Source organism: Penicillium canescens (assembly GCF_028828765.1).
Source record: "Penicillium canescens strain IBT 15451 chromosome Unknown utg000004l_segment0_segment0, whole genome shotgun sequence".
In the NCBI taxonomy this organism is placed as follows: Eukaryota; Fungi; Ascomycota; class Eurotiomycetes; order Eurotiales; family Aspergillaceae; genus Penicillium; species Penicillium canescens.
The window spans coordinates 2,087,433-2,108,558 of NW_026703966.1; the positions used below are offsets into that span (position 1 = coordinate 2,087,433).

Sequence of the window (21,126 nt, forward strand, 5' to 3'; positions counted from 1 at the left end):
CTGATTTCTTCTATTTTGAGAAAATAGGCAGACGTATGAGAGTTCTGTCTAATGAAAATATAAGACTCTAGTTTACGGGGATCATTTGTGATTGTGCAAAAAATAGAAACGCGCCGTAAAACTTAATAAAGGATGGCAAGTACGGTATCGTTCAAAAACCGTTACTCGAGGTCGAAAGCGTGGTTGTCGAAAAAAGCGTGGTTATCGAAAAAAGCGTGCTCCAGCATCTATTTAAGACGAAGCCCAGTCCTTCCTACTACTCCTTCTATTCAGAGTCAGAAAGCAGCATCAAAAGAAAAACAGAGAGAAACATGTCAAAGAAGCCAAGCAATGAGGCGAGGGCCGGGGGACTTCCCGCCCAGGTGGTGCCCGAACCGACTGCACCTCCTGCGATAGCACAACCCTCTCCTGCTTCAGAGTCAATGTACCCTGCTCTTCCTTCTCTCTCGGAAGAGTCTTCCTCGGGGCCATCTACTCAGGATGTTAACAACAAGGATGCTGACGGGGATACAGACATGGGATATAAAGACTTCAGTCATGAGGACCGTGTGAAGCTGGTCCAGGCGATCCTCAGTGCTCAAAAAGACCCATCCGAAATTAGGCGTGCGTGGGAAAACGCGATGCCTCAGAATACGAGCGTCAAGTACAAGGAACTGAAATTCATTCTTCATCCTGACAGGTATCCAGATCCAGAGATGAAGAAAAAGGCAGATGCGGCTTTTGGATGTAAGTGACTAAATTATTCCACGGCGCTTTTTAACAGAGTACCAGTGGTACAGTGGGCCGAAACAGGGTCCGCGCGACTCTTCCCAGGAGAAATCAACAAGAACGACCAATTCTATCAGGGAGCAGCTGCAGCTGAGCTACACGTTGAAGGAGAGCTCTCTCCATATCATAGAAAGCTTCATACCGATGCAACTGGTACCCTGAGAGTCCTTTACTCCGGAGTTCAAGAGGACCCAAGACTTGATATCAAGAGCGCAGCTTGCCCGGAGAACATCAAAGCTTCTGTGAAAACTCTCGACGATGCGAATGCATACATGAGAAAGAAGAACATCGAGGGAGGAAAAGATGCAGACCTTGGGATTATTCGTTATGACAGCTTGTTAGGGCAATGGAGAGTAGCCGCTCTTCAACCAGAACTGAAGCATCTCATGATGCAAGCTGTCGAACAGTTCTGCCAGGCGCAAGGATACCCAAGTGAATGGGCAGACTTATCTCGTACAGCTACCAACTCGGCGGAAGGTTCTCAGGGAGGACCAGCACCGCAAGCATCTCAGTCAGTATTGGCAGCACAAGCATCTCAGCCAGGATCGGCACCACAAGCATCTCAGTCAGTATCGGCAGCACAAGCATCTCAGCCAGGATCGGCACCACAAGCATCTCAGCCAGGATTGGTACCACCAGGATCTCAGCCGGGGCTGGTGCCACAATCGACCGAGTCAATGGGGCTTCAGCTACATCATACCTCTGCAGGAGGTCCGACACGCACAATTACATTGATACCACGAAAGGTCAGCCGTTTGATCAATCCTGGATATACCTCTACCGGGGAAAGAATTCAAATGGTACAGTCTCTTGGAATGGTCGGCGCACGGTTTGTGACCGAGGATGCAAGCGGCAGAGTACGTCTTGTGTCAAGTGCAGCAGCTGGAGGCCAAATGGCTATTGAAGGGGCAAAATCTGTCGGTGTTCCTTACACCATGAGAGGCGAAGAAGAAGTGAGGGACCTCCGTGACCACATTCGGAATAGCAAAAGATGTGAGCATGGCCTGAAGTGGGTCGCAGTTGGGGAAATAAGCCCTACACGCGATAGATGTCCATATATCGTCGTTGGATTCTATTATCAAGGGAATAACGGGACCTTTGAGGGTCCGGTTGGCCTCTCAAGATCATCACTGAAGAAGGTTCTCTCGGCAAGGGAAGCGGACAGAATGATTGCGGAGGCTATGGGCTTTGATCCTGATGTCTGCTTAGAGGATGCTATATCGGGACTGTCTGGCCTGACGTTGAAGTCCAAGAGATACCAGTCACAGCGTGGGATATTGGGCTTGCCTAGTGCGGGAGATGCCAACTACTTCCCTCCTATGCAACAACAAATTGAAGCAGGTTCCAGCATATCCCAGATGCCGCAATTCCAGCAATTCGGACATGGTAATTCACAAAATGGTCTGCCGATGAACATACAGCAACCTCTTAATATGCAGCAATTTATGCAGCAGTTTATGCAGCAATTCATGCACCAGCTGAACATGCAGCCAAACCTGCAACAGCCAAACCTGCAGCAGCCAAACATGCAGCAGCCAAACATGCAGCAGCCAAACATGCAGCAGCCAAACATGCAGCAGCCAAACATGCAGCAGCCAAACATGCAGCAACCGAATATGCAGCAGTACCCGTTCCAGCAGCCGCAACCATTCCAGCAGCCGCAACCATTCCAGCAGCCGCACCCATTCCAGCAGCAGCCAATGCAGTATACGAATATGCACTATCCGAATATGCAGCAGCCAGGCAATAATGATGATTCGGAGGAATTATGATGGATTTAAGAAATGATGTTCGCTTATCATGTCTACGCTTTGGAAGGACAGAGACTTGGATATATAACACTTGATTTAGCTCAACCAGAATGAACAATGCAATTGCAGGCGTGCCTAGCCAAAAAGGAATAGATGTCAGTTCATAAGATATTTGAGCATAATAAATATATGGTGTCGTTGATTTCTTGGATGCTCGGTAGACGCGGCGGAAGAAGATAAAATCGTAATGCGAGTGAAACATGTGTTGATGTTAAAGCTTCGGCGGAAAGTAGATTCAATTGCAACATAATATTGTAGGTAATCTCGTAGCTTTTATGCCAGGTTAGAATTATTTGTAGTTGAGTCTCTCTTGTATGGTGACTCATAGTACATACTCTAGAGAACCGCGCTCAAGACCTGGAGCTAATATAGCCCTCCGATTAGCTCCGCAACCTGGCATAACATGAGCGAAGGCATAGCATACAGTATTATACAGTATAAGTCAGATAGATCCCTATTTTTCCAGTACAAGCAAGTTGTATCATCCCCTAAACCACTTTTCAACGTATGGTTTCCTCAGCCCTCAAGTAAAGCCTTCAAGGTATCAGCAGGTGTACGCTTTGGAGCAGCAAGCTTCAGAACCTCCTTGCTTGTAGTAGAAGTCGAGCATTTCCCTTCCCACACGGTCTCGGCGGCCCGCGTCATTGAATAGATGACGTTCTTCGATTGCTTGGTTGCTGCATACTGGTACTCATACAGCATGTCGATAAACGAGACATCTTTGTAGCTAACATCTTTGACGGGTGCACCAATGTGCTGCTCAACCATTGCGACAATCTGCCTTCCAGTGATGTCCTCGGGTCCATTTAGAACGTATTTGGCCTTGTTATGGGCGGAAGTGTCGTCCTGAGACAAGAGATAAGCTGAAATAACACCAACCTCGTCAGGATCGATAATGCCGATGGGTGCATCCTCCGATAGCACCAACCGAAGTGTATCCTGCTCTCCAGTTTTGCGGTATCTCTTGATGAATTCCGCAGCAGGTGACATAATGAATGGTGAGAAGATGTTCGGCTGAAGAGAGGTCCACTGCAAGTTGTCGAACTCGGGTGAGCCGAGGAGAGCCTCGATGGCCCAGTGCTGGCGCGGATAGTAGGCGGGGCAGTCCGGGCGGACATTTGCAGCCGTAGTTGAGATCCGCACGACATACTTAACGCCGGCGTTGAGGGCATTGAGATGGAAGGTCGACTCTTCCGCAAATTGATTGGGCTCAGGGTGGGATGCAATGAACGCTCTAGCGACTTGATGTTCGCGGAGCCAGTCCGCGGTGATCTCAACCCAGTTCTGTTCGATCACTTCGACTCCCTTTATTTTGCCAAGCTCTTGTGCCACTGAACTACCCGAGGAGCGAGTGAGAGCAATGATACGGTGCTTAGACAAAGTGCTGCTAGATCGAAGCAACTTTGGCAAAGTTTGGGCGACAGCTCGGCCGGTATTACCGGTGGCGCCGACGATGAGGATGGAAGGAGTCATGATCTCAGAAATGTGATATAGTTCACACAGAGCAATGGGTCTATGGGTCAAACATCGAGGAGTTTACTTGATATTTATACCCGGCTTTTGCCCCAGTAATACATCTCATAATCTCAATGATTAGGAATCATAATAAAGGGATAAGAGTTCGAGGGATTTGATTCGTAGAATTACTAACGGCCTCACGCTGCCCGTCGGCATCCCACTGAGCTGAGAATGTATGAGTGCTCGTGCTTTGCCGATGCCGAAGGGAAATTATCTGCAATCCGGCTCCCACCGGTATCCCACCGGCTTCCCACTATCAGGACTCCGCTCAGCCGACTTTCGGGTGCTGCCATCTACTACTGTACGTGCGGCCTTTTCGTAGGAGAGATATTGTCCGGCCATGATTTATGGCAGGATATTCGCAAGACTGGCTTAACAGACCTTCTTTATTGGCCATGAAGTACGCCATAAACATAGCCGTTTTCCCTTTAAGTCTGCATTGAATTTTTTATATCGAAATTACGTGCAATATCGCCAATTAAAGGCATAAGCTCTGTGGTGGAATGTTTCTTTAAGCTATCTCATTTATATCGAGATCTCAGTAAGGTTTGACATAGTATATCGATATGAGGATTCATCGAAAAGAATAATTGTATCTCTTATTACATAGCCCTACTAGTCTGAGATTTAGCAAGCATCCTTGTGATCTGGAAAGCAGCTGAAGCTCTGTGTGCGGCATTCGTAAGGAATAGAGAGGTGTATATCGACCTAGAAGCGTATGTAAGCTTTCAAAATCCCCACGAAGGTAGATAATAGGAGTGCGCACATCTATCGGCGAATCTGAGGGGAATTTTGACTCAGTTACACGCATTGAGCCGTGCTTCTCGCGAACGACAGTAACATGTACTGCCACCAGCCCAAATTTTCGATAGACGCGAGCAAGGAGGTTCAGCATTTTCATTCAATCGAATATGTTGTGAAAGTAAATCTAGTGGATCTCTAGCAGGTATAAGTAGAGTTATTTCCAATATACAAGAAGGAATAAATGCCACGGTTTTTATCACCCGAAAGCGCGAAAGCGTAGCGGGCGCTAAGCTTGCCCTGAGGCCAACAGCTCAGTGACAAATGCAATAAAAGCGTGGTTTATGTACCACTCCGTTGGTGGTTTCTAGCGTTGTTTTTTAGCTTCGGGGCGCTATGCAGAGGTCAGTTTGAGAGATTTTCACAGACCTAGGTGACCCGCGCATAGCAGGAAGTGTCGTTCACTATAAGTAACTAGTGAGCAAATGGACTGACCGGCTACTCTACTAATAGTGTGCGCTCTAAAATAAGCGTTGAGTCCCAAAAATTAAGTGTCAGCATCAAGCCTGTGAGGGCAAAAGTCTATTGAAGAATACTGTTCACTACAGGGAGGGAAGATGGTTTGATAGAGGTGTAAACTAGCAATTCTGATTCCTGCATATTTATCTGTCTAGATCAAGTACTCTCATTGAGTAGATGAGATATCTCTGATATATAACCGAGCATTATGCAACCAAAGGAATGTTGTCATCCGGTACAAAGAGGTTTCTTGTTTGCTTTGGGGGTTGAAACTCGTGCTCAAAGTAATCGACACGTTTTCCTTTACTCAAAGCAAAGCTTCTACAGTCATCTTTTGTATCGGAACTCGCGGATACTCCAAATCATCAGGATAGATTCAGATATGTGGTAGCTGTGGTCTCACCTGAAAGTAGAACGTTGCCAGAGAATTTCCCAAACTCTTCTTCCAAAACCGTCTTCATATGCGGGTTGCCAAATACCATGCGTCCACGACGTGCAACGTAAGTTGTATCTATCTTGGTCTTGGAATAAGTGGTCCAGTGGAAGAGCTTTTGAATCAGTTTTAGGTCCTCAGTAGATTTGATTGGAATACCCGCTTACCATGTATGCCGCGTCCACATCTAGCAAGTGCTGCACCTCATCTGTTACCCAATCTCTGTGCTCTTGATTTCCTTTTGTCAGCGCCTTCCTCATTTTGGGATGAAAAGCAGCCTACGGTCATCCTCAACAACCCAGATGATCGAAACCCTACTTAGACGGCGAGGATGACGTTGTAAATCAATCAGCTCTTTCAAGTAAGGCATTTGAGCCGATATACCAATATCCGTAGCAACAAAAAGGAAGTTGTCCCAGTATCTTGTGTTCAGAGCTTTTCCGTATGGACCGTCCACCAGCACCCTGAGTGAGCCGTGCGGGATCGCCGATAAGTCTTTAGTAAATCCAGAGTGGACCCTAGAGATAAGCTGGATCCTGCTTGCCCTACCAGATTTGTCTTGGTCCCACCATATGATATTGAAAGGATGAGACTCCGCGAAGGATAATGGATGAACACCTGGCGCTCTGAGATAGACGTAGTCACCCGCATGAACTTCCCATGGACGAGGAGGCGTAAAGTCTAACCTCACAGCACCTGCCAAGGGCGTGCGCTGGGCAACAGTCATAACTTGACTTCTCGTAATGTTGCGAAACAGCTCGCGAGCGCCATAAAACATAGTGCTGATGATGAGTAGGCCAATAGCAGAGATCAAAAGCTTGCCATTTAAGCCATACCTGTCTTTCATATGAATCCAAACCATCACCACGGCAAATACCCCTATAGAGAGATGCAATTTCATGCACACTTCGTAAGCAAGACGACGGATGAACGGAACCACTGCCACGGTCGATACCCCAATAGAAACCATAGCCTAGTTATGTATGATTAGTACCACCCTTGAAGATAACAGGATTGCTCACAATCAGTCCATTCTTCTGGTGCACTTCTCGCAAGTCAAATGGGGATATCTGGGTAGACAATATTATGTGCAGCACGCTCTGAAAAATAGCCATAGTACCTATTCCTCTGTGGAGCTGGTGATAAGTATGAATGGAAGTTCCAAAAAAGGCGGCACCAAATGCCAAGCGAGGGACCACAGGCAAAAGAGATAGATGTAACAGGGCAAGTGATCCAGCACGAGCCCGAGCTTTATCTAACTCTGTAGCCCCAAGTATATTGCATGTGACAGTGCCACCGATGTAAATAAAATACACCATTGCTTGTAGCCTCGTCATAGGACCCCATAGTGCTCGCCTTCGGAGCAAATAAGGGAGTATTATGTGTCGCCTAACTAGGCCGTACATGCGACGGATACGGGAAGTCGGCCGAGGATGAAAATATTGCTGAAGAAAAAGTAAAGACAATAGTGCTGCCACGACATAAAGGTAAACTAAGAAAATATCCATTTGGATGAACAAATTTAGTTGGAAAAAGGACTTTGGAAGGTGATGACCTTTATTTAAAGCGTACCGCCTGGAAAGTGGGGCAAAACCACGATTTTAAATCTCAAGCATTGCGTGTGTCACTGATAAAAGCCCACCATTTCCCTTGTCCTTTTTAATACAAAGTTTCAGCAAAAATGTCCGCTCAGGAGGGTACCAATCCCAAAGCCTCCCATAATCGGGTCTCTGTCTTTCCTAGGTCCGACGCCCGTTTGAAGCGGCCTCTAGCAGAACCTGAATCGACAGTCCAAGGAACCAAACAGGGTGCACTTAAACTTCAGAAGCAGCGTCAGGGGGCTTTCACTGCACTGTCAAAGACAGCTTGCAACCCTTGGGGTCGATATCGAAAGAGCTTCAAGATAAACCAAGCAGGACGCGGATGGGTTGTTCATGCGAACAACAACACATTCTCGGAGGCTATTATTAAAGAGGTGAAAACCACCAAATCAGAGCTATCAAGAGTGATCACAAGCCCCCATAAAAACTTTGTTGAACTACAAGAGGCAATATATTACGAGGGCGCCATATTTCTGGTCTATGAGATCATGGATGTTTCCTTAGGTCAAATTTTCAGCTCACCCCTTGGTCGCCTTCAGCTTTTTGAAGTGGCGGCCTTTTCACGGGAGATTTTGGCAGGCCTCGAGCATATTCACAAACGTCTGAAGATAACCCATGGAGATATATCATCGAGCTCTATTCTTCTGTCAGTAACGGGTGCCGTCAAGATAGGTATGCTGTCATGATAAGAGAAGTCAATCAAATACTAAATGAACTAGGAAATCTAGGAACCTCCATGCTTCAAAATAACGATATTAGGGACTCACAAAGTGACATTGAGTCTGTCGGCAACATAATCATTGAATGTCTTGAGCCGAGTACATTCTTGCGAAAAGTTGGCTCTCTCGTGTCTGACTGGGGATCTAACGCTATAGATTTTGTTGAGTCTACCAGATCACAGCCTGCCAGTCAACTCCTGAAAGTCAGTTTTCCTTCTTGGGTATCCTAAATCCGGTTTAACGATGACTAGCATGATTTTTTACAGCTCTCTCCGGGAGCCGCGTGCCTCAAGCCATATATTCGGTTTTCCCGAGAGGTAGCTGCTAAGGAAGTAGAAGTTATTTCTGAAGAACTTAGGATGAAATAGAGAAGAATACATATAGCTTGTTCATTTCTATGTTTTCCAAACGTGAGGAAAAAGAAGAACTCTATTTATTCAGTTGCGCAATACTTGCATACAGCCGATCAAACAGTATTTTAACTAATCAAGTAGTATATGAGATATACATTCAGTGGGCGGAAATCGTGGTAAAACTTGGGACAAGTATTATCTCATGATCCTTTTGATTCGTGGGATTATCAGCGTGGAAGAAAATCGTAGACTATTGATTGCAAACCAATTATATGGTAGTTGTAACAAATTAAGTATTATCTTAGATACAAAATCAATTCTTGTTTGATTCAGCAAATGATTCAAGTTGGGGAAATGGTGGTAAATCTTAGGATAGTTACCATCCTATGATCTTTTGGACCCTGAGAATATCAAAGTGGACGAAAATCGTGGTGTTTCTTAAGATACCGGTAGTCTGACGGGTGCTTGATTCATAGGGAATCGCCGAGAGTTACAAAGGATTGTGACATTTCTTACGACAGAAATTGTCGTATGATCTCGCGGTTCGCAAGAGAATCAGAGCTCGTGGAAACCGTGGTCTTTCCTGTGATAGCGATAATCAAAGGACCCTCGGGTTCGCGAGAAGACCAAATTTTACAGAAACCGTGGTTTTTCCTATGATACAGATAGTCTGATGATCATTCGGTTCGTAGGAGCTTAAAGCGCGCGGAAACCGTGGGGTTTCCTAGGATCTACCTAGTCCAACGATGTCTAGGCTCCCCCGAATAGGCTTGGAGTAAAAGAATTCCGTGGTTTTTCCTATGATAGAGATGATCAGAAGACTCCGGCCTTCGCGAGAAAATTATAGTTCGCGGAAACCGTGGTTTTTCCTAAGATGAAGAGAATCGGACGTTCTTTTGGTTCATGAGACACTATGGGCGCGTAAACCACCCAACTAATTGGTTCATTAATGTGTGGCCCATGCATCGCCAGTTTTTATGGATCACCCAAACCACGACTTTGATCTATGAGAACCACGGCTTTCGCATTTGGAATGAGATTTCCCGTATCGTAGGATACTCCAGATAACTTTACGGCCGGTTCTTAGTTGTCGCACAACGCTATCCGACTGAGTGCTGAGTTTTCGGCATGGCGACTAAAGATCTAGAGACTGCTCGCAAATTGACCGCAGCCCGCATCGGCTCTTTCAGAGTCAGAGAACTAGATCAACTTTTATTTGAGGGAAGTGATGTTTATGGGTCTCGAGCCTTTAGACAGTCGCATATTGATCGTCTTATTCATCGATTCGAGCATGAGGGGTGTCGCCGACTAGACCCTCTTACCTGGATCCCATGCGAAGTGTCTTCTACTGACCTAGGCCACTTACTTGGTGAAGGCTCACCCGTCGGTTATTTCAAGGATTTAGAGCTGCCACAGGGTCAGAAGCTACGTTGCTACCAGGGGCAACACCGGATTGCTGCTGCGCTTCAATGGCTCGACCCAGGCGATTACTGGTGGGCTTTCGATTTATATGACTCTGCAAAGTTGGACGATGACTGTCGTAGGAGATTGCGCGAGTGTGATCAAAGCTCCCAGAGCTTTGCAGATGGAGACATTTTTCGCAATACACGTCACTACCAGCAACGAGGAGAGACAGAAGCCGCTGAGGAGTGGCTTGCGAAATGGTCACCCACCAAGTGTCGCGAATTCAACAGAATTTACCACCCCAAGGAAAACAAAGACGCTTTTCTCAATTTAGGGCAAAAGCTAGACTTGCTTCTTCAGTTCCCAGCGTTATGGAAGTCTTGGTTCATGGGGACACACCTCCCCAGCCTCAAATGCCCCGAGGTACGATATTCCTATGAGACATCATCGCCATACTAATGTTAATAGGAGCTTGCGGATTCTTTGGGAGAGATTTTTGAGGCATGGCAGTCACTGACGTGCCTCAATCCCGTGATCCTAGATCCAACAACCCTCACCTTATTAGAAGGCAGATGCCCACGATTATCTATTGCTGATCGTGAGCATATTGATCAAATATTCCAAGATGGGAGTGCCTTTCAAGATGTCAGAGACCATGCCATAAGGGCCCAGCTCCGACACGCCGCTTTGGGATACCCAAAAATCATACCTTCACTTCGAACATTTCTCGAAAACACCAAATACCTCAAGGCTATGACTGATGTCATCAAGAGGGTGCTCCCTCCAAAATTTAAGGGCACCATAAGGGAGTCAATGTTCAAGTGCTACGTCTGTCCTCGCGACTTGAAACATCAAGTTCAAATTTCAGAAAACGATTATATTCAAAAAGTAGGGTCAAAGGAATACGGATTCTGGGCAGCCTACAGACAGTTGTTCCTTTTCTCCATGCGCCATTTCTATGGCCTTACAGATTCTCGGCCGCTTGGCGTAGGCCAATCCCCTTTAAAAGGAAAGTTCGACACTTCTGAGTTGTGGACGCGGTTTAAGCTGTGTGCGAACAAAGTTGGATTTATCTTTCCAGGATCAAAGTTCCTTAAAAGCTCTCGTCCAACAGGTTCTATCGAATTTGCCGCCATACATGGAATCTTGACTCGGCTACGCCCCCCAGAGCTCTTTGTGTATGATGAATCTAGAGTCAGGGAATGCAGCAACCATATTGCCGCTATCCTTAGGGACATGGTTCCACGCAAGATTGAAAACCCACCAGCAATCCAAAGTCTGGACAACCAAGACGACTGGTCTTTAGAGCAACGCTGTGGGATGACAACCTCAAGCACCTTCCTCTTTGACCAAAGGTACCTATTCCTGCATAATGTCTACTCAGCAGATCAGCCAGCTCGCGCAAATATGACATCTTTCGCCGTCAAGCGCGATATCTTCAGGTCATTCTTTCCAGATTTCAATGATGGAAATGCTCCGGACCTACCGATGTCTTTTATGCCTACGCCCATAAATGGTGGGTCAACTCCTGGACAGATTGATAGTGCAGTGCATGTTGCACCAGTGGATCCGGCGCCAATGAACAATACGCCAATGGATGATGCACCAATGGATATTGCGCCAGTGGATGTTGCGCCGATGGATGTTGCGCCTATGGATGATGCGCTAATAAACGATGCGCCGATGCAACTTGCGCTAATAAACACTGCCCCAGTGGTATATGAGCCTCAGCCTATGCCTCAGTCAACTTTACTTCTTCCGAATGTTGGGCCTTCCCACAATAAAATATCCATTATCAAGCAGTCATCGAACATCTGCAGTTGTCAACTCAATATGACCCCTGAGTCATTTTATGCTTCATTCCAGCCGCTTTCGGATAGTTGCCCGTTTGTTGTCTTCTTCTTTCCGTCGGACGGTATCGTTGATTTTGTCCGTCACTACGAAGACGGCGTGCTTGCCAACCTATGTGAGGAGGATCGATGGTTTGCCCAAGCCCGTGAAGACAGAGAAAAGCTTCAAATGCTTTCCATAACTCGGGTCTCTGATAGGTGCCGCCAGGGCCCTTGTCTAATAGTTAGTGGGAAAGGTTATTTCAACAGCACGTTACAACTAGGTCCTGTTGAGAAACTGTTTCTCCCGATATACAACGAAAACACAAATCACTGGGTACTACCAGCTCAATGAGTCACTTGACGTTTAGTTCTACACCTCTAGGTCACTTCGTATGCTCGCGATGCCTGAGGGGAGGGGAGTACAGCATTAGATTCCCAAATTGAACAAGGGAATCAAAGCCCGGATAATACATGAAGACCTTAGACGAGACAATGCTAATAGTTGGTGGGACAAAATGGGACAAAATGGTGCAAAATAGGAGTAAGCAAAACGTTCCTCGTCTAGGCGAAGATGTCTGGTCGAAAAGAATATTAAACTGATTGTTTAATTTTCTATTGCTTAATTTTCTACCATGATTTCATTGCACGATATTGAGTAGACAGACACAACGTCGTTTCCCGGGAAAATACCTCTGCCGTGAACCGTGGTCTGCTGACGTAAGCCTCCTGGTCGTCCCGCTGGTCGGGACCTGCCGCGATTGTCTCCAGCCATTGCTTCCCTTTCCTAACCAAGTCGATGGCCGGCAACAGCTCTCCAGATTACAAATCTCTTTATCTACAGGAACAGGAGAGGCGGAAGCAGGCAGAAGATGAGGGCAGACAGGAGAAAGAGAAACGGGAACAAGCTGAATCGCGCACCCGACCGACCAATTTCGTGGAGTTCTTGTGCCATTCCCACAACCTGCTCTCTCGACCGTTGAGAGCCGACACACCATCTCGTTCGACCACAGGGAAACTACCCCTTCCCACCGGGAAATATTGCCCGACACGGTTGGAACACTGGACCGATTGCCCAGAACAACTGTCGGAGCTCTACAGGTCCGTCTACAGCTACCTTCAGTTGACACCAGGGGGGCGCCACATTCGTTCTCGTCCTTGCATGAGTTACAAGGGTTAGGCCGACGACTTTGTCGTAAGCCTATAAGCTGTGAGCAAGAACTCGAAGCCTATGAGCGATTCGCCGTGGAAGAACATGTCCACGATATAGTTACTGAGTTGTGCAAACTACCCGCTGCTCGCGACGAGCTCTGTCTTGGGGATGGCATCCAGTTCAGCAACCATACTAATTCCCTGAATGACAACGATACCACTGAAGCGGATGCAAGCCAACCGTCAAGTGTACCAAACCCAAGACCTGATCAGTTCTGCATCCATCGTGTCGACGGCAACACTGCAACTCTCCTCACGACTGTCGAGTATAAGCCGCCTCACAAGCTTCCCGTCTCAACCCTTCGGATAGGGCTTCGACCAATGGACTTATGGAGGGATATGGTCAAATCGAATAAAATACCTACGAACAAGGAAGCGAAGTTGAGGTATAATGCAGAGCGCCTTGTCTGCTCTGCTATTGTCCAGGAGTACCATGTGATGATTCAGGAAGGGCTCGAGTACTCATACGTGACTAACGGGATTGCTCGGGTCCTCCTCCGTGTTCCATATGATGATCCTAGCACGCTTTATTACTTCCTATGTGATCCTAACAGCGAGGTAGATGGAGATGTTGAAGATAGTTTCCAACAACCGAAGACTTCTGTTGCAAGAACCCTATGTCTGTGTTTGATGGCCTTTCGCTCACCTGCACGTGGCCAGGAATGGCGAAATTCCACACGACCAGAGCTTCCTCTTTGGACGACCGGTTTTGACCACACTCGTTCTCAGATTCCCAAAGTAGAACTGCAGCAGACCCTTGCCCACTCCGATAGTACAGTCCTGGATTACACGAGTCCGGAATCCGGTTCGGCTTATGAGCCTCCGTCATCCCCGCCGGATTCTCCAACGACAGCAGCTCGACGATTGCCTACAAGGTCCCAGGCCAGCTGTGCACCGTCGGGTGTACAGCGTCGCTCGCAATCTCCAGACTCATCAGGCTCCGATTCGAACCAAGCAATAGGCCGCAAAAGGGGCTTCAGCCAAGTTACATCCTCCCCATCTGCCCAAGAAGCAGGTCGTCAACGGGACCCGGGGGATAACCAAGGCAAACAGGCGCCATATCGCAATGCACAATTTTGCACGCAGCGATGTTTACTCGGATTGCAGTCTGGCGGTGTTCTAGACGACTGCTGTCCAAATGTGGTGCTTCATCGTCGAAGCAAAGACGATCTCCAACATCCGATTACCTCAGAAGATTTGGTGCGTTTACTAAAAGGACAATTGGACGAAAACATTGACCGATGCACACCCCTTGGAGGTTGCGGGGCGTACGGTGCGCCGTTCAAACTTACTTGTGTCTTATATGGCTACACTGTCGTCGGAAAAGGAACCACGTCGGGGTTATGGAAAGAAGTCTCCCGCGAAGCGCAGGTATACCAAATCCTGCGCAAGGCCCAAGGGTCTGCTGTGCCTATTTTCCTGGGTACGATCGACTTAGCGAAAGTTTATTTTCTTCATGGAGCTGGAGAGATTCGTCATATGCTCGTGATGGGCTGGGGGGAGAAAGTACAGCATCGATGGAGCTGGCGCCTTGGCTCCGCCAGGAAATTCGCAGATCAAACAAAGAAATTAAAGCCTTGGGAATCATTCACGAAGATCTACGGCGTGACAATGTTCTTTGGAATGAAGAACTTGGCCGAGCATTGATCATCGATTTTCACAGCTCCACATTGAAATGTCGACCGAACTTGCAGCGATCACGAGCAGTAAAACGACAGCTATGTCAGCCAGAGACAGAAGATCCAAAACGTCTTCGTGTGACATAAAACGTGTGCTTAATTATTGGATTAGCAATTCAATTATACCGCGAATCACTTCGCAATGTGCATCATGATATATCACCTAGAACATGCCTGGGTTATTGAGATATTCTGGTGGTATATTATGCTACAGAAATTCCGGACTATTTCACCTCAGCCAATAGTGGATATCGGAGATTTAGATATCAGAAGCCATTAAAAATTAACGCTCCTGAGAATAAAGTGAAATGAGAAGGGGATGTACTGGAAGCTCAGTAAACTGACTAAGACTAAGCACCATATTCGAGGATGATCTTTTTTTCAATGTGTGATTGACCATTTAGGAAATCGGTGTATCTCGCTCCCCATCAATAATCCTGCCGTTGACAAGTCGAAAGTTTGGTGGGATGTAAGGGAGCACAATGATGTTGCTATCTGTCTTGCCGTCTGATTGTATAGAGTCTGTTTGAAGTCTGTTTTCTGAAAGGTTGCAGAGTGAGAAGGCATTATCAAAGGTTTCGCGCTTTGTAGGAAAAACTCACTATAACAGTCTCTAATTAGACTAATTTGCGACGCTTCTCCCTTCTCCGTTTGCTTTGGATTGCAAACTGGTAGAGGGAGGCTAGATGCAGATTTGGTATTTTCCGGCTCATATATCGCAGGTTCAGTCAAACTATAGAGGTTGGCAGCATTTGGGAGCGTTTGCTCTAGGTCCTCCTCTATTTTCTGCTCGGTTTTCGGTTCCCAAAATGCCTGCATGCAGTTTGGTAGAAGCGATCGAAGCGATATAGAAGACAAGCACTCCATAGGGCCGATTTGTCAGACAAATTCAAATAATATAGACGAGTATGCGGTAAAAGCATCAATATATAGGCTTCAAACTTTGTTGGTGCTAATTTATTCAAACCAGGAGGATACAAGGGGACCCATTTATACTGTCTAAGGTGCTCATTGATCGCACCTTATCATGGAACTAAAGTAAGTACCAGAAGGGGGTGACGATGATGTGCTTGTCGCAGTCTAGGCGCATGGTCTTCGGAATCGTCCCGCACAAATAGTATGGCCGAGATAGCCAACTTTCTATATTAAGCAAGATCGATCTTTCTAGACGGGGGCAACGACATCGACATCCAGTCTTAGGGATCCCCCATGCCGGGCTGCATGGGACAAGGCCCAGCCTAAGGGTGTTAAGCGTATGGGTGTCTGGGTCTAAGATATGGCTGATCGGTGAAGCCGGGGATTAGATAGCTATCAATTGCTCCGGGCAAGAAGCTATATCTGGCTGCCAGATGGTCATTCAAACTTACGTCAGCCTGGAGCATCAACCTTTTGAGTACTAGGGTCTAGTACGGAGATGGTCGGTGAAGTTACGGATTTGAATAGTTATCAATTACCCTCGAGAAGGTGCTACGTTAGTGGTTTTCGTGCTATCACCAAGATACCCAAGAAGCCCCTGCAAAGGCCTATCTAGCAACCTTGAAAACGCAAAGCGAGGCTCACTGGAATCAAAAAATGTGATTATCGTTTCATCGAAGGGTTCTGTGGAGGCTGTACACTTGTGGGGAAGACATCGAAATGTATAATTCAGATTGTTGATTTTCGACAAAGCTAATAAATACTATTTAATACGGAAGAACACCGATATCCTCGCTAACACATGTTACGTAGTGCAGATTGTATAAGGATGATATCCCGTACGCGTTCCGGAAGGGATACATAGTTCGAGATAGGTCGAGCATTGAGCCGCGAAGCAGCCATTTTGATCGAGAACGCCCTGCAACTTTAGCTGATTTCGGATGTATGAGGGGGCAGTCCTTATGCTTACAGAAAAGAACGGCCTCTTGATATACCCTGGTTTCTGCTTGATAAATCACTACGTCAGTCATTAAGCCTATGAAAAATTGATAGACGACACACTCATATACGACAAGCTTCAGCCCTCCAATGCGCGGATCATTCCGGATATTACGGATAACCAGCGGATTCTGCAATATAGCAGGGATGAAACACCCTAGGGGAGTGAGTGACCCTCCTCGAAGCTCCACCCCAGTGGTAGTCTCTTCGTCTCTTACGCTTTCGTCAGGTAAATAGGCTATGGTGCTAGCGGGGTGAGACTCACAGTGGTATGCCTTCTGTAGAATATTCTTGCCAACAAATGAAGAAAGCACGGCTTAGGTCGGCCATTGGGACGTCAGAAAGGAGGTTAGATTCTGGATTAACATCGATAATTCCAATGTTGAAGAATGAAGGTGAGGACATTCTGGCAAGTCTGTTTCGTGTTGAGAGATTTTGGTATAGTTCAGGGCTCGAGGAAGAGGCCTTGTAGAGAAATGAAAATAGACTTGTTTAGGGAAAATATAGGTGCAGAGCGAGGAGAACTATATATGCTCAAGCTGTCGGTGGACGACAGGTCTAGGCAACGCCGCGAGATTTAGGGTGATTGAAATTAGTTCTTTCTTTCCTCAAAATCATTATGTACAATACCCGCTGACAGAATAGGTCGTTGATTATTTTAATGCTTCACCGGTGATAACCAGCCGTTGGATTACGAATTGGTAGAGGTCTTTTGAGGATCTAGTATTTCCGGGTCGTTCATAGCAGGTTTAGTCAGCCTATAGGGGCCGGCAGCAATTGAGGTCGTTTGCTCTAGGTCCTCATTTATTTTCTACTCGATTTCCGGTCCAAAAAACGCTTGTATGTAGGTTTGTAGAAGCAATCGAAGCGAGATAGAGACAAGCACTTTATGGAGTCAATTTGTCAAACAGATTCAAATCACGTAGACGAGTATGTGGTAACAGCATCAATGGAGAGGTTTCGAGCTTAAGCTGGTGCTTCTTTATTCAACCCAGGAGGCTATAAATGGACATTTTTCTACTTTCCAAGGTGGCCATCAACTGCGCCTGGTCATTACCAAAGATCTAGCCATGGTGAGTACCCGCGCCTCTCTCTGGTGACGATGGTATGCTCACATCAGAAGCCCGCCCCGATTCCCGCCCAACTCCTCTATGGGCCGGCAAAAATTGCTCTGGAGGCAATGCTCTTCTTGAGAATCGCATCTCCATCGCTCTTGGAATGGAGGCCCTCGGAAAACCTCAGCCAAGATGCTAAAATGTTGCTAGATGTCTGCAACACTCTGAGAAGCAGGAGATCCCAGGAACCCTGTCTCGAAAATGACCTACACCTCCACGTGGGAAATATATTACCCGATCTCAGTTATGGTACTGTTCTAATGCTAGCGCTGATGACTTGGCATTTTGATGCTTCATCTTCTGAAGCATCGCAGGGCTTGATTATTTTCTTGAGATGGCCTTACAACAGTGAAGTGAAGGGAATACTCCAGAATCGATATCGAAACATAATGTGTGAGATGGACTCTTCAAACTTCGACTTTCTGCTTGTCCAGAATTGAGCCCTATCTAGTGATCAGTGCAATTGGTAAACATGAAATAAATTACATTTGCTTTGATCAACAATAACCGAGCTTTCTAAGGCGATTACCAATTTCTCTAAGACAGCCATCATACCAGTCAGTCCAAAGTTTGTTCATCTCAACATCCAAAACTTCGGTAAGGCGCCGCCTTTTTACATACTCCTGTGAGTATTTTGAATGTAGGCGCTGATAGCAAAGAGCTTTCTTTGAGTCGAGACCTTCTGCTGGTTGTTGCAAAATAATCGGATCATCGCTGCTCAGAGGAACGAAATTTAGAGTCCCATATTTGCCCAAAACCCGTAGTATACCAGTCTCCAATACCGCAAGATCCACTAGGAAGGCATCATTCATATTGCCATGGCCATTCTGGGCTTGATATTGAGCGCTAAGCTCTTGAAGGGCAATGGCATCGAAAACCACATCTTCGAGGCCCTTTCTTTTGATGTCTTCCATAAGTTCAAGGCCTTTGGGATAAAACCAAACTCGCACGGTCTTATTTAGTTAGAACTGGGTGTCAACGAGGGGGAAAGGGTAACCCACGCGCAAGCGAATCGGCGCTGAGTCTCTGGCAGAGACACTAGGGCCCGACTCATCAGAAAAGGTAGGCTGTTCTTCCAAAATCATAGGCACGGTGCCGCTCGCAGATCCATGCATACAATTTCGATCTGGATCTGGGCCTCCAAATAAAACTGTCTCTCGAGAGCTGCCTGGGGAGGTGAAAAGGCGCGATACGAAACTCGGAAGCCTCCAACAAATTCTGTGTACGCTCAAGCAGATCATATTCTCGCCACTGTGAGATCCCAGACTCGACATTTGTATGCCAATATATGTAAATTACACACGCCAGCCTAGTACCGGATTGCGCGCACAACGACGCGGTCAGGCATCGGCCTAATAAACGTACTAATATCATACTCCATCAATGTGTACTGGATGCATTTTCGCTTCTCCGGCCTTGCATACGCGGGCTTCATCGACATGGGACCCTATAATGGCTAGAGAACAAATTGGCGACGGAAGAGGGGCTAGCGTGCATGTAAGCATGAGCTCATGCCCAGGGCAGATGCTGCCCTGCGATTGATTGGGTGTGACACGGGTATGGGCTCTCAGCCCATACCCAAAGAAGAAAGTCCCATTCATTCTTTTCGGTTATTGAGCTTTGTTGTCTGGCTTGAAGATCACCATTCTCACAGAGGAGATAGGTATAGGCTATTTGGGGACTGTAAAATCCGGGAAGATGCTTTGAGAAACTACTGCCGGCAGTGGTTCTCGAATCTTTAATTGGACCTGCGCGAGGCGTGGCAGGATGGCCCCAGATCTTCTGACCAATAGAACAGTAAATCTTCTACAGTAAACAAACCATTGTGACGGCCCATGCACCAAAGTGCCACTTCATGACCTTTGTCCGTGTCTAAGTGACCTCTGATGCATCAAAGCCGTGAGGAGTGATTCGGCGTGATTTATATTGCGCACCAGCTTTCTATAAGTAGGGTCTCTGGCATCCGAGTTTGGTAATTATTCAATTCTGCTCTACCATATCCGCTCAATACTCAAATCATTCCAAACAAACCTTTCTTACATCAAGATGAAGTGTCCAAAGTGCGGTTTCAATAACATAACTCACCCGGAGCCCTTCCCCTGTGAGAAATGCAAAGCAGAAGTTCCAGGGTCTCAAAAGGTCTTATTTCATTTCCCTCCTTTTCTGAAACTGTCCATGGTCTCTGCCTTGTTCGTAGCTGACCCCGATAATACAGACTCTCCAGAACGGGCAGCTTTCGGGCCACGCTGTGAATGACGAGGTACCCATGGGACTGCCCCTTTGATGCATCCTGGTACTGGCGGGAGAGCTTCTTGCTGCAATGATCGATATCATGCTTTGGTCCTGGGCACCCTATCCACAGTTCATTCTTTAGTCTGTCGCACCATGGCCGTGTACGTACTACGTACCTTGCGACAGGTATTCGGCGATAGCCCACAGTCATTCTTTAAGCATGGAATTATTGAACAAATGGAACACCTGATTTCATGACTATCAAACAATTACACTTTCCTCGTTGGTGCTGGAGTAATCTACCGGCTGCGGCCCCTAATGTCCGATCCTGACAACTTGGTAATGCAAATTGACGGAAGTCGGTATCACCGACTCCAGGTATCTGGTCATGTGGCGCTGCAGTTCGATCTCAAATTCCAGCCTAGCAAATGGACAAGTAACGTTAGAAATACTCATCCATTCCATCATGTCCTTAGCTTTGGCACCAACCCTCATCGTTCATGCAGTATTAGAAGTCATCCCCACATAATTACGTCTCTCGATGCCCCTGATATTTCGTCTCTGAGGAGATAAATACATGCTAAAAGACGCTCGTGTCTGTCTGAAACGAATTACCTATATTTAGATATTAATGAGTCGTTTGCTATATTGAGGCTGTGAAATAGGCACCAGTAAAAGTTGTGATGGGAGGACGAAGGCTCGGTCTCATTGGCCAACTCCCAATATCTACCAACCGACATAGCCGCTGGCTTAAATATATAGGTCAAGGGCTCAGCGGCATTCCCTTTGGGGCGTAGGGCGCTTCTCGAGATTACTTGTTAATGGCTTACTAACGTATCACATGCATGAGGGGTCACTTTCATGTCCTGGTTTCCAGCAAATCCCACACAGTTCATAATGTGTGTCGCACTGGTATGCATGTATTTAGGACGGGATTCCCCGCTCATTTTATGTGGTTCTCCATCTAAGGTAAAGCCCCACTTTACCCTGCGATTTCAAAAAAAAAAGATATATATATATATATATTAATATTAATATCTGGGATCTCTCAGCTGGGAGACTTTCGCAGCCGAAGTGCGATATGTTTGGTTTGAAAGAGACGCACCAGCAAAATTGAAGGTATGCATGGCCCCACCTAAATGAGGATCGAGAGTCTCTAAAATATGTGGAAAGTGGCCAGCGAATGGGATCCCAAACGACAAATTTAACGTGCAAGTTAAGTGCGGGGCCGCGCTAGTCCCAGCGCAGGGCAGGGGCGGTGAAAAGCTGCCTCCTGGA

At 46.7% G+C, this 21,126-nt stretch overlaps 7 protein-coding genes across 7 annotated transcripts; 3 read left to right on the top strand and 4 right to left on the bottom strand.

Annotated features, from left to right (window-relative positions):
* Positions 1-311: 311 nt before the first annotated feature.
* On the top strand, positions 312-2,540 carry N7446_006150 (putative glutamine rich protein; the record flags this gene model as incomplete). Its single annotated transcript, XM_058514898.1, has 2 exons — positions 312-726; positions 772-2,540. The coding sequence occupies 2 exons, from the start codon at positions 312-314 to the stop codon at positions 2,538-2,540; spliced, it is 2,184 nt and encodes a 727-aa protein (XP_058372076.1).
* A 555-nt stretch (positions 2,541-3,095) lies between these two features.
* On the bottom strand, positions 3,096-4,052 carry N7446_006151 (uncharacterized protein; the record flags this gene model as incomplete). Its single annotated transcript, XM_058514899.1, has 1 exon — positions 3,096-4,052. One exon carries the CDS (start codon positions 4,050-4,052, stop codon positions 3,096-3,098), a length of 957 nt encoding a protein of 318 aa, XP_058372077.1.
* Positions 4,053-5,702: 1,650 nt separating this feature from the next.
* On the bottom strand, positions 5,703-6,905 carry N7446_006152 (NADPH oxidase family protein; the record flags this gene model as incomplete). The annotated part of the gene is made up of 4 exons (XM_058514900.1): positions 5,703-5,905; positions 5,958-6,019; positions 6,073-6,763; positions 6,813-6,905. 4 exons carry the CDS (start codon positions 6,903-6,905, stop codon positions 5,723-5,725), a joined length of 1,029 nt encoding a protein of 342 aa, XP_058372078.1. The 3' UTR covers positions 5,703-5,722.
* Positions 6,906-7,471: 566 nt separating this feature from the next.
* Positions 7,472-8,077, top strand: N7446_006153 (uncharacterized protein; the record flags this gene model as incomplete). The annotated part of the gene is made up of 1 exon (XM_058514901.1): positions 7,472-8,077. One exon carries the CDS (start codon positions 7,472-7,474, stop codon positions 8,075-8,077), a length of 606 nt encoding a protein of 201 aa, XP_058372079.1.
* A 1,514-nt stretch (positions 8,078-9,591) lies between these two features.
* N7446_006154 (uncharacterized protein) lies at positions 9,592-11,938 on the top strand (the record flags this gene model as incomplete). The annotated part of the gene is made up of 3 exons (XM_058514902.1): positions 9,592-10,290; positions 10,336-11,833; positions 11,916-11,938. 3 exons carry the CDS (start codon positions 9,592-9,594, stop codon positions 11,936-11,938), a joined length of 2,220 nt encoding a protein of 739 aa, XP_058372080.1.
* A 4,331-nt stretch (positions 11,939-16,269) lies between these two features.
* Positions 16,270-16,906, bottom strand: N7446_006155 (uncharacterized protein; the record flags this gene model as incomplete). The annotated part of the gene is made up of 3 exons (XM_058514903.1): positions 16,270-16,498; positions 16,565-16,714; positions 16,767-16,906. 3 exons carry the CDS (start codon positions 16,904-16,906, stop codon positions 16,270-16,272), a joined length of 519 nt encoding a protein of 172 aa, XP_058372081.1.
* A 1,207-nt stretch (positions 16,907-18,113) lies between these two features.
* N7446_006156 (uncharacterized protein) lies at positions 18,114-18,530 on the bottom strand (the record flags this gene model as incomplete). Its single annotated transcript, XM_058514904.1, has 1 exon — positions 18,114-18,530. One exon carries the CDS (start codon positions 18,528-18,530, stop codon positions 18,114-18,116), a length of 417 nt encoding a protein of 138 aa, XP_058372082.1.
* Between the last annotated feature and the right edge of the window lie 2,596 nt (positions 18,531-21,126).